This window comes from Pleurodeles waltl, chromosome 6, assembly GCF_031143425.1.
Source record: "Pleurodeles waltl isolate 20211129_DDA chromosome 6, aPleWal1.hap1.20221129, whole genome shotgun sequence".
NCBI lineage: Eukaryota > Metazoa > Chordata > Amphibia > Caudata > Salamandridae > Pleurodeles > Pleurodeles waltl.
This window is the reverse complement of record NC_090445.1, coordinates 862,522,281-862,535,124: the sequence shown is the minus strand read 5'-3', so window position 1 is coordinate 862,535,124 and position 12,844 is coordinate 862,522,281. Positions and strand designations below refer to the sequence as shown.

Below are 12,844 nucleotides of genomic sequence, written 5' to 3'. Positions count from 1 at the left end.
CATTTCGGGGTGGAAGACCCAGTGTTTCAAGTGAGTATAGTGATTTCTTTCAGATTTGGGTAAGCCAAAATAACGTTGGTAGTGCTCAAAGTTAAGAATGTCCCACCCATGGAATAGGTCAGAGATGTTGAGGCAGCCTCCCTGTCTCCACAGATCAAAGGGGCCAGGCATGAAGGCAGAGGGGAAGGCACGGTTGAAGTGAATGAGAGTGTAGGCAAAAGGGAAAAGTAGCCCATCCCAGCACCCGAGTCACAGCGTCCCACATTTTAGCGGTTGTTCGGGTAGGCGTGATTAGGTATGCAGTGGTGGGGCTCGATCAAGTTTCAATTTCCATAGGACATCCCACACATATTGGCCAACTACTGCTTTGTCTGTATGGAGCCAATGCTTGTCTAATTCCCTAAGAAGCCCACTCAGAGATTACTCTCAGCTGCGCTGCCCTTTAATACAAATGAAAAACAGGTAAGGCTAAGCCACCTGCCTCTTTTGGTAGTCTCCGTTGTTTACAGAGGAGAACGCTCTACAGTCTTGCCAAATGTATCACCAGGGAGCCGAGTTCTGAGAAAAACGTCCGGGGCATTGAATCGGGAGGCCTTGGAAGAGGTATTGAATTTGCAGCAGGACCATCATTTTGACTGAATTAATGCGTCCCAGCCACAATACGTACATGGGTGCTCGGCGTATAAGGTCTAGTTTGAGCTTCCAGAGAAGTGGGGGAAATTGGCATGATAGAGGTTGGGGTCTTTGGGGTGATTTTAATCCTAGAAATTCACTCAAAAATCAAAGGTTACAGGTATGTTATAGTTAGGTTCAGATTTTACACTGTGAGATCTTTGCTTAGACTCCGCCCAGATATCAATATTTCTTTTTCCTTTAATATCTAAAAAACAACTGAACAAATTTATACCAAATCACAAAAAGAGAGCTTTTTAGACCAAAAGCTACCTTTCTGGCAAATTTTTTGTAATTACATCTAGTGGTTCAGGCTGTAGTTGAGTCTAAAAATCCCCTTGGATATTGCATGAGGTAGAAGTGTCTTGGAACTCCCCCTTTTGCTCTGCCCCTGCTTGATGAATCACCCTAAAACTTTCAGCATAGCAGCTGAACTGTCGTACTAGTTTTGAAAATGTCCTAAAGATTGGTCAAATGGTGCCAAAGTTATTACTTTACTAAACAAAAAAAATGCCTTTCCTATGGAAACTAGATCCTAACTATAACTACCTACTGGTGACCGCCAGTAGGTAATACATATTTATACATATATATATATATATATATATATATATATCAGATATAAATATTCTATATTTTAGACAGTGATGGGATGGCACACATACAGGCTTGCTGTCTTCTTAGTGCAAGCTGTAGTAATAGCATGCATGGTACCAATCCCTAGTTTCCAGGGTTTTCAATTTTAGTTGGGAATAAAACAGATATATAGGCACTGACAAAGGAGATAAGAGCTATCATCAAGATAAGGCTTTACAACCCAGGACTGACAAATGTATAAGCTTTAGGCAGCAGAGCAATCATTTGGGAGACACACATCACAATCATGCTCAAAGTCCATTCAGGAATACTATGTCTCTGTTTGCACGCAAGTCTCAGGCAACAATCCCACACTTTACAGAAATATCTAGGCTGAAGATGCAGAGCTGGTCATGGCATTCAGAGACTGTACAGGCTCAGATGTCAGACAATAGAGCTGTCCAGTGCTGCACAAATCCTACAGGCCCATGATTCGGGCAGCAAAGCTGTCAGACATGTTACACATATCTTGCATGCTTTGTGTAGGAACCCTCTTATACAAGTCACAGACATCCTGCAGTGTACTATATCATAACAAAGAACTTTCCAACAGGTTACACAGATTTCACAGACTCAGGCCTTGGATAGTAAAGTTACCTCTTACTTTATATAAATTTTACAGGCTCAGACAGTGATTCCATTTCACATCAATGTTATAGAGAGAGGACTCCGAGCTCCCACAGTGGCACAGAGGATGCACAAGCATAGACTTCTGAAAGCAGAGCTGTCTTACATGTTACATTGATCTCTCTTGCTTTGGACACCAAACCTATCCCTCAAGTTACAGAGATTTCACTGTGGAGAAATATCCATCAGAATATACTGATTTCAATGGTGCAAACTTGGGGCACTAGCCGGATCTATTCATTTATACATTTTAAATACTCAGACAACTATCCTTCTTTGCACAGATCTTATAGACTCAGACTTCAGAGATGTCCCTGGGATACAGGGAACCCACGCATATAGTTTTCCGGTAACAAAATCACCCCTTTCTGATCCCTCAGCTTTTTAGCAGCAAACCTCACTACTACGTTAGATAAATCTAGTAGAAAAAGTTTCATTTAGCTGAACTATCCATTTGATTATATAGATCTCACAGGTTCAGGCTTTGCATGGCTAAGCTATCCCTTAAATTACACAAATTGTACAGGATTAGGTATCTGTCAGCTGAGTTATTCCTTCAGTCACAACGATCTTATAGACTTAGCTTATGACAGCAAAGCAATAGAACAGGTTACAAAGATCTTATAGGCACAGGCATTGGTGCACAAATATACTTTATAACTACTCACATGCCTGATACTATTGCTATAACCTAAATTACAGAACTCTTAAAATCCATCAAATGGTTTAAAAACTTTTTTTTTTTAAATGCCATGTTTTTACAACGATGCCCTGAATTCTCTGCAATTTTTTTTTTTAAAAGCACGTGCTCCCAGCAATTTTTTTAAGAAGCTCCTAGGTGGGCCAGGTTCTGGGGCATGTAAAATTTAGGGAGGAGGGCGCACAGGGCACCCCTCCTAGGGCATTTTGATACCCTGTGAACTACCACCTCACCAGGGCTTATTCATAATGAATGCAGGGGACTGCACAGCCTCTTCACAGTCCTGGGGACCACCACCTTCCCAGAGCTTTAATTGAATTCAAAGCGGGAGGCCGTGTTGCCCCCCCCCACAACCCCGGGGACCACCAGCTCCCCAAGGCTAATCGAATCGTAGCAGGGGGGCTGCATGGCCCCCCTCAAGGAGCCATAGATGACCCTGGGGACTACCATCCCCCAGGTCCAGCTCTTGCTATGTCCTGGGGTGCCCACCCTCAGGACATAGCTGTTTGCTCTGACTTGGCGGGAGCTTTGACAGCTCCCACCAAATCAGAGCAAACACTTCACTTTCTGCAAGTGAGATCTGTCAAACAGCTCTTACTTGCAGAAAGTGAAGTTTTCCTCTGTTTCCCTGCACACAAATATGTGTGCAGGGAAACAGATGAAAACATTTCTCACACAAGCAGGGAGCTGCTATTAAAAGCAGCTTACCGCTTGTGAGAGCAATGCCAGGTCCCACAGGATAGCCTTGAGGCTCCCCCACGGTCCTGTCACTCTCTCCCTCTCTCATCCATCCCATAATGGGATGGAAGAGCGAGAGAGAGATTGTCTTTTCAAAGGTCTCACCATAAAATGACTTCACAGAGTCAGAATAGCAAGATGTTTGGTACGAATGTTATAGTTAACGTCTGGATGCAGAGTGGAACAGAGTCACTGCTGGCCTAATGGTCAAGGTCTTGAGCTATCACTCAGTAGGCTGAAGGTTTAAATCCTAGTATCGCTGGGCAGGGTGTCTGTTTATTTTCTAGTGTTTTCACTTTTAAACATTTATAGTGATGGAACATTGAAGTCTTTTTCCCTTCAAAATCTGTGGGTTGAATGTCAAGGGTATTTTTAGGGTTTAGGGGGTAGGGGATTTTGGGTGCAAGGGTATTTTTAGGGTTTAGGGTGAGTATGGGTTTTTGGCAAGGATATTTTTAGGGTTTATGGTGGGTAAGGGTCAATGGGTTGTGTGTTAATAGGGTGAGATATTTTGTATATCAATATATTCATTGAAATTTATCAGGGGCCGTACACCCCCCACTGCCTCGTCGACCGCCACCTCCCTGGGGCTAACATTCAATTAATGTGGGGGCACGCAGCCCTCCGTAGCCCCCGAGATAGCCACTTCCCTGGGGTGGAACAAAAATAATGAAGGGGGTCTGTTGCGGCTCCCATCCCTGGGGACCACCAACCCCCCCGGGGCTGTTCACAAACATTGGATGAGGGCGTGGTGGAGCCAATAATGGCCCTGGGGACCGTGAACCCCAATGTCCGGCTCCTGCTATGTCCCAGGGTGCCCACCCCCGTGACATAGCAGTTTATTCTAACTTGATGGGAGCTTTGACAGCTCCCTCCAAGTCAGACCAAACACTTCCGTCCCAGCATTTGAGAGCTGTCAAACAGCTCTTGCTTGCTGTGAGCGGTAGTTTCCTCTGATTTCCCTGCCTGCAGACATGAGGGCAGGGAAACAGAGTAAACCATTACTCTCACAGGCAGGGAGCTGCTTGTTTAGTAGCTCCTTGTCTGTGAAAGCAATGCCAGGTCCCACAGGAGGTGGGGAGCCCCCTTAAGCCCCCGTGGTCCCATTCCACACTGAGTGCCCTGCGAGGCACCCAGGACTGATGACCTGGCCAATTATAAATTGAGCCCCCGCCATGCACTGTTTCCATGTCAATAATTTTACTGCAGATGTTGCAATGATATCATCAATGATGTCATAGAAGATGCAATTACTGATGTAATGTGTGGGGTAATTAGCAGTGCATGTCGAGGGCATGAGTTATATTTATCTTACAGCATGAGTTATAGTTACTTGAAATAACTCTGACAGCTGAATTTCTATGGTTTTGTGCATGTAAATTCTGATCCTAACTATAACGTCCCTGTAACCTTTGTTTTTCAGGTGAATTTCTAAGGTTTTTTTTAATGCTTTTTCCCAACTATAACATCCCTGTAACGGTTGTTTTATTCCATGAATTTCTATGATATAAGCAAAACAAACTACAAGGGGGCAGGGTAGGAATACCCTGACTCCCTAGGCGTCGTGGTGGGGTCCCACAAGGAACACGCATGGGGCCATAAACATTTTTGTTAAATAATTTTGCTCTGAATTCGCTGAGGATTGATGGCACAATTAAAAAACAAAAAAAGCGTGGTATCCGTGGCTTGTTTTTTTAATTCCCCCAGGTGGGCCAGGTCCCGGGGGAGCAATATATATTTGGGGGGGGATGATGCTCGTGGTTCCCTCTCCCCAGGCCGATTTTGGATCAGGGTACCCCCAGCCGATTGTGAGACAGGAAAGTGGGGAATTTTTTTTTAAAGGGGGAAGGGGATACGGCCCCCTTCCAGGGCTGATTTCGGCCCTGATGACCCCATCCACTGGGATCCAGCCATCGTGGGTGAGAGGCAGGCAGTCCCCCTTCCATTGACCAATTTTAGCCCCGGGACCCCATCTACTGTAGCCTGGTAGTAAATGTAATGGGGAGAGGGCCAAATGGCTCCAGGCTGATCTTGGCTCCGGGGACCCAATTTCCAAGGGCCTGGCCGCATCTACAAAGGGGAGTGGGCCGCCAACCCCCCCCCCAGCTAATAATGGCTAGAGACCCCATCCCCCAGGGCCGGCTCATGCTCAATCTCGGGACATAGCTGTTTCCCTGCATGTATTACTGCGAGCACGGAAACCTGTGTTTGATGTTGCTGGTGGGGAAGCAGTTTCAAAACTCCTGCCAAGCGGAAGAAAACACTAAGGCCCTCATTACAACCTTGGCAGTGTTACCGTCCACTGGCCCAGCGGAAAAGTCACATCAACATTGCTGCCAGCTTGTAATAGAGCCGGCGGCAATGCTGATGTGCAGCGGGTGCAGTAGCACCCGTCGTGCATTTTCACTGCCCGAAATTCGGGCAGTGAAATGCGTGACAGGGCTATACCTGGGGGCCCCTGCACTGCCCATGCCAAGTGCACGGGCCCCCAGGGGAAACCCATGTCCCCCTTACTGCCAGCCTTTCCATGGTGGTGTTTACCGCTGTGGCCAGGCTGGCGGTCGGGGACTCATAATCCCCAGGGCAGCTGTGCTTGCAACGCTGCCCTGGGGATTATGACCGCCAGGCGGTATAGTGGAGGGGTCGGTGGTATGGCCGTGGCTATTGCGCCACGGTCATAATAGCTGGAGTAACACCGCCAGCCTGTTGGCGGTGTTACCGCCAGCTTACCGCCGGCCGCCAGGGCCGTAATGAGGCCCTAAGTCTGCTCCCAGTGAGCGGGAGCATGAAAAATGCTCCCACCCACAGGAAGCGGACTATTCATTTGTTTCCCTGCCTACAGTAAAGCGGGCAGAGAAACATATAAAAAGATTACTCCTGCCCGCAGGGAGCAGCATTTTTAGCAGCTCCCTGCGGGTGGGAGCTGTGCCGGCTCCTGTTGTAGGCAGGGGCTGGCTGGGGCCACAGGGGCCTTGGGACTCTCCCCATGGCTCCCAACCATAATGTGGTGGTTGCTCTGGGTGGGCACCAGGGCACCCACCCATTGATGGCTGGGCTCCGAGTGATGGGGTTCCTGGGGCCAAAATCAGCCCAGTCGGGGGCTGCATGCCACCTTCCCCATGAATATAGTGGTGGGCCCTGATGGATGGGGTCCCTGGGGCAAACACCGCCCGGGGATGGGGGTCCTGTACCCCACCCCTAAAACAAATGCACCCGGCCCTGGGCAATGATGTCCTCAGGACCAAAATCAGCTCACTGAGCAGGACACATGCCCCCTCCCCCACATAATGTTCCAGGCCCTGGGGGATGGGGTCCCCAAAGCCAAAATCGCCCCAGGGAGGGGGGCTGCGTGCCCCCTACCCATTAAATATAGTTCTGGGCCTCAGGGGATAGGGCCCCTGGGGCCAAACTTGGTCGAACTTGGTCTGGGGAGGTGACCCACATGCCTCCCGCCCCTTGAAATATGTTGGTGGGCCCTGGGAAATGGGGTCCCTGGAGCCATAAGTGGACTGAGGAGCCCGCAGATTGGCTGCCTTTGGAGGTTTGGCTGCATGTGGGCGTTTGGCTCCAGGGCCTGGCCTTGGGGCCATGCATGGTGGTTGGATTAACATATGGTAATTAAATATTACGTTACATTAATGAAACCCTAGAAATTCACTGAAAAAAAAAATTACAGGGGTGCTATAGTAAGGAAACAGCATTAAAAAACATAGAAATTCACTGAAAAAAACAAAGGTTACAGGGACGTTATAGATAGGAAATAGAATTAAAAAAAAAAACCTTAGAAATTCACTAAGAAACCAAAGGTTACAGGGACATTATAGTTAGGTTCAGATTTTATACACCCAAAACGATAGAAAATCAGCAGTTATGGTTATCGCAAGTAAATATAACTCATGTCCTGAGATAACTGAAACTCGCGCCCTGGCCATGCACTGCTAATCACCCCACATATTACATCACTCATGACATCTTCTGTGACATCATTGTTAATATCACTGCAACATTTGCAATAAAATTATTGAAGATAAAACTGTGCCTGGCGGGGTTTGTTATAACTACCTTAGAGCAACTTTTGTATGTGTAAAATCTGAACCTAAATATAACGTCCCTTTAACCTTTGCTTTTTTAGTGAATATATTGATAAATAATCTCGATTAACAGCATACTGCAGTTATGTCAATGTAACCATGCATAGCCTCAACACATTACTGCAACCAAACTGTGTTTACTGATGCAGTTCCAAGAAGTAATAAACACTTTACAGATAAACAGAGATTAAGACCTGTATCAAAATAGTTCTAATGTTCGATATGTTTAGAAAATATATAGCGAAGATGAAGTTCAAATATACAACATACTTTCATGATTTGTACAGAATTAAACACAACTCCTAAATATTTGATATTCCACCCCTTTTAAGTCTGGTTTAACAGCACAGCTCTCTCCCAGATGCACTGTTATCAGTTCTGCTTTCTGAGTGTACTTTGTCTCCCTCTAGAGGAGTACTACTTTCTCACCGTGTGATACTGGATGTGTGGTGTATCATTCCACCTTCCAGGAACTTGTATTGGAATGTGTAGGGGGCTATTATGCATATGAAAATAACTCTCTAACACTCAGGGAAGTGGCCAGGACAAAACATCCACAACTTGAACCACATATACGTTTTTTTAAGAAAGTGAGCATGCAAGAGAGCCTATGTTCCCTATGTGGATTCACAGGGTTCTCCATCCAAGAATTTATTTTAACAGTTGGACCAAAAAGTGCAGCACAGCACAATTTTCAAAGAAATTTGTGAACAGGTTACATGTTTTTCAGACATATCTGGGATGTTTTTAGGATAAAAGTATGTACTGATTACCCAAGTCAATGCTTCAATTAAAAAGGAGATCTCTTGTGTCAGTCACACAATCTAATTGCCATGCTATTGAGAGAGCCCTGACAGGACGTGACCTGAACACAGGCCCCAAATCAGAATAGGAAAGCACTCAGTGGAAAGGATTCCATTTGTGAATAGTAGGCATCACATTGAGGTAGATGTACAATGAAGTGCCTTTTCATGCTATCTAGAAGACTGAGCTCCATTGGTGGAACACAGGGGTCCAGCTGACTTTGCAGGCCAAAAAAGTAACAACAAGGGGTGCTGCCTGCAAAGATGCTTTGAATTGTGACCTAGGGAGCTCTTTTGTGAAGATTTCTAATCAATACTAGGAATTGACCACCCAGTCGAAAATCAGGTACACAAAGTCTGAATGCATGAATTAGCAAAGTGCAGGTCACGTATCATACGTCAATCTGTTTTACAACAGCACATAGGTTCATATTTCTGCCACCCACATAACAATGCAAGTTTATTTCACCTTCTTTCTGCTCGATTGAGACAATGCTGGTTGCATCACTGCATGCATGGTCGCCTGAGAATATACATGGTGATGATCTGGTCCCAAAGTTTTTCCCTTCACCCTCCTGTTTTCGGAACCAGTTTTTGTTGATTTTTGGGACTCTGCGCATTTTACCACTGATAACTAGTTCTAAAGTGCTTGTGCTCTCTCTTCTAGACATCGTAGAATAGGCTTGCACCCAATTGGCATATTTACTTGTAAGTCCCTAGTAATCTCGTACTACATATGCTCAGTACCTGTAAATTAGATACTACTGGTCAGCCTTTTGCACTGATTGTGCCACCCACTTAGTTAGCCCTTTAACCATGTCCCAGGCCTGCATTTGTAGCCTGTATATTCAGTTTTAAACTGCCATTTTGACCCCGCAAGATAAACCTCTTGCCAGGCCAAACCTTCATTTTTAATACATGTTAGTCACCTCTAGGGTATTTCCTGCATAGGCTAGAAGGCAGGGGACAGTGTATTCAACAGGTTTAACATGCCCTGGTAGTGAAAAACCCGTACATTTGTTTTTCACTACTGTAAGGCCTACCTTGCCCATAGGAAAACATTGGGTTACCTTATTACATTAAATAAGTGATGACTTTCAGTTGGGAACAGGTAGGTGGATTGAATTTGGTGGCTAAAGAACTGTAATTAAAAGCTCTCCTAAGTGGTAAAGTTGGATTTTTAATCACATTTTTAAAAATGTCACTGTTAGAAATTTGGCTTTTTCTTGCCCTAACCATTTGGTGCCTGCAGCCTGATCCTGAGTCACATGACTAGGTGTAGCTGGCGGTAGCTCTTTGTGTATTGCTGCCAGACAGTGGGACAAAGGGAAGATAGGTGTTGGCAGGATGGACCACTCTGAGTCAATGAGAGGTAGGAAATGTCACGTACCACACTTGCACATCACAAAGGCTCTGCATGAGCACTCTCACAAAGAGTTTCTCACTGGTCTATTGTGACCCCAGACTTTCTGGTACAATGGCAGGGAGGCAGGAAGTTCCAAGAACCTCTGGGGGGTGGAAACCTCTGGATGTTTCTCTTACTTCAAAGTTGGCACTGGGTATCACTATTGGACCTCAGACCCCAACTCTTCAGATCACTTTTGGACTTCTTGACTCTGTCAGGAAGGACTGCCCAGCTGTGACTTCTGCTCTGCTGACCTGCTTTTCTGCCCAAAGACTTCTCTGCTGCCCAAGGACTGCTGTTGCTGCACCAAGACTCTTCTGCTGTGAGCTACCTTGCGGAAACTATTCTGTCTGTGTGTCCTCGGACTCCAAGATCACCATTGGTCAGTCGGCTGACCTCCTGTTCTCAAGCCATGGGCATACAATAGGCTTCTCTGTGCCTTGCATTTTGACACAGGACTGTGCATCGCCTCGACAGCTCTGCAAGCTTGATCTAGTGCAACGCATCTCAATGCTGACAACCAGGCTAGCGCCCTGCAGCTTTGATGCAGGACCATGCATCGCCACAGCGGCGCTGCCAGCCCGCACCAGTGCAAGATATCTCGCACAAGCATCCCAGATTGATGCAGTATAGAACATCTTGACGCAGGTCCTTGCAAGCCCCAGTGGCTTCACCAGCACTGGGTTAGCGTAACGCACCTCGACCTCGGCACTGATGCATCACTCTGCAAGTCTTTGCACGCACCAGTGGCTTCCTCCAGGACGATGATGGACCTTGCATCGCAAGCTCCTGTTGGCGGTCACTCACTTGGGTATGCAACAGATATTGGAGCAAGATTTTGCATTGCACGCTCCATGTCAGCAGTTCCTCACTGCAGGTCTGTGCAACTTAACGCAAAGACTTCACATCGCTCCACAACCAGGATTTAAGGTACTCTTGTTCAGCAGGTCAAACTTGGTTCCCATAGCTGGCCTGCACTCCATTGTGGTCAGCCTGAACTTGTGACTTTGTCCCGATCTGTCGCAATCAGATAACCACTTAAATCTTACATTTTTCATATCTCCGCTTCTACTGATTAAACTTGTTTCATTTTGGTCTTGCTTTATTTATTGAAGTGTACTCTATTCTCCTAATTTGGTGTGGGAATTTTCTTGTGTGCTGTTTTCACTTTATTATTGTTTGAACTGCTGCCTAACTACTTTACTCGTTGCACTGCTCTGTTCCATGCTACCAGAACGGTGAGCACGGATTAATTTGGGGTTTGCTCGTGACTTCTCCCTGACAAGATATGTGGTGACTGCTCGAGTAGGGTTTTGCCACCTCCAACCAGTATCCCGATTTCTTACACCTGGAAAGTCAGAGATGGCATGCCTGCATTTTGTTTTGAACCCTTTGTTTCACTACATGACTGTTAGTGGTCCGGGCTTTATTTGCTGCTGTGTGCGTGGTGCTGCTGTGCCTAAGTGGTGGATTGTGGAGGAAGAGTTAAGGTGGCTTTTGTGATTACATCTACGGTTTGCACCATGGTTTAGGCGGTAGTGAATGTCTGAAGTACCCGACTATGATTTTAGTGTAAGTAATCCTGGCCTCCGTGTCCTTAATAGAATTTAAAATTCTTGACGCGTAAGCTAGAATTTTTTTTCTTTTCTGCATGTGCTCTTACCGCGTACGTTAAAAGCTCATAGCATTTTTCCATTTCATTAAATGTGGAAGTGCTCATTTTACTCGAGGTATAAATTCACAGCTGGATTCTAACATTACTTTCAGTACTCTATCGTGCACCTACTACATGAGAGACTGTGAAATACATGTGGTTCGACGCTGCCTACCCCAACAGCCGATATTTTTAAATTAGCGGTAGAACAGTAAAGCGCTACAGTACCTGTCCCTGCAGCTCAGGTGGCCCATGTTTCTCGAGAGACTCATGATAGGCGACAGTCCCAGGTCAGGAGAGAACGTCAGCACCTCGTCGAGGCTGTTCTCGGAGCTCCCTCGGTCACTGTTGGAGTCGGCTTGCACTGGGCTCTCCATCTCAGCTGTTCTCTGTTGACAAATCAGAAGTGAAATATTTTATTATCCACCCGCATCGGATGCACCAGTGAGAGCCCAATAAACTTGGAGCGCAGCTTAGCCTCGCAGGTAAATAACACAATTCAGCGCAGCACACAGGGAAGGTCCCTCCTCTTGGGGGTATCCAAAGGGCTTACAAACAACACGTTAAAATCGTGATTCTATGTGCACCCGTCCAGATATGTATCTCATGTTTAGTGGTAGTCTATTTGCTTTTGGCAGATAAGAGTACTGGGGAAAAAGGAGATACAATATTTTGCCCAGTATTAAACAGTTCGGCTGTGGCAACTCAGGTGAAGAAAGCTTCTCGCTTCTAAGGCTGATAATTTAGCCACTGACCCACGTCAGATGCCAGCATCTTGCAGCAGAGTACTTCAGGTATATGAGTTTATGCGTGAAGTAGAAATATAGAAGTGCTAGTACTCCGTATCTTAGAGTACCTGTTTGCTGTTGAGTAGTGACAGTACTCTCACAATTAAAAGCACACGAGCAGTGCCGAGAAGTGCCGTCCAAATTAAAGTGGTGCTGAGCACCTTAGGGTACCTGACCACTTAAAGCACTGTCAGATGTAGTAAAACTGTATCGATAAAAAACTCTTACCCACAGTGCGACGTTACCCCCTCTCTCTCTGGGAAGATTAGAAAGACGGGATGCCCCGTTCCTTCTCAGCCGTATTTGCACTGTTCACCGCAACTCTTTGAAAGTCCCTCTCAGAGTCCCGGTGTCAGCTGTTTGGTCCTGTCAGGCAGCAGGCCCCGCCCCGGCCACCGTTACCACAACACGCCGCGCAGCGCAGTTGTCACGGCTCTGCTAACACGCAGCCGTCTGCCCAAGCCATCCCAGTAACCCCCGGGCTCCAGGAGGAGAGACACCCGGGGCTACCAACAACATTTCCACCCAGCCAAGATCAATGCTTGGCAGCGGACCCCCGGGTTATTACTTATTAGCCTCTGCCAGCCGGATGAAGAGCGGGCTCGGAGGAGGGAAAGGCGAGAGTCCAACCGCGCCCCACCCTTTCGAGAGGAAGGGTCTCAGAGAGCCCACACAAGCGGGGCAAGGGAAAGTTACCCACACTGACCTACGCAAACAGTATTGCTGTTGA

At 46.5% G+C, this 12,844-nt stretch overlaps 1 protein-coding gene across 1 annotated transcript in view; it reads right to left on the bottom strand.

Moving 5' to 3' along the window:
* Nucleotides 1–12,464, bottom strand: part of LOC138302052 (M-phase inducer phosphatase 1-A-like) — a 118,867-nt gene extending 106,403 nt beyond the window's left edge. Inside the window, exons 1-2 of the mRNA XM_069242452.1 lie at nucleotides 12,343–12,464; nucleotides 11,555–11,715 (exon numbers count right to left, since the gene is read on the bottom strand). Of these exons, the coding sequence (XP_069098553.1) occupies nucleotides 11,555–11,703 (149 nt within the window). The 5' untranslated portion in view covers nucleotides 11,704–11,715; nucleotides 12,343–12,464. The remainder of the gene's footprint in view (nucleotides 1–11,554; nucleotides 11,716–12,342) is intronic.
* Between the last annotated feature and the right edge of the window lie 380 nt (nucleotides 12,465–12,844).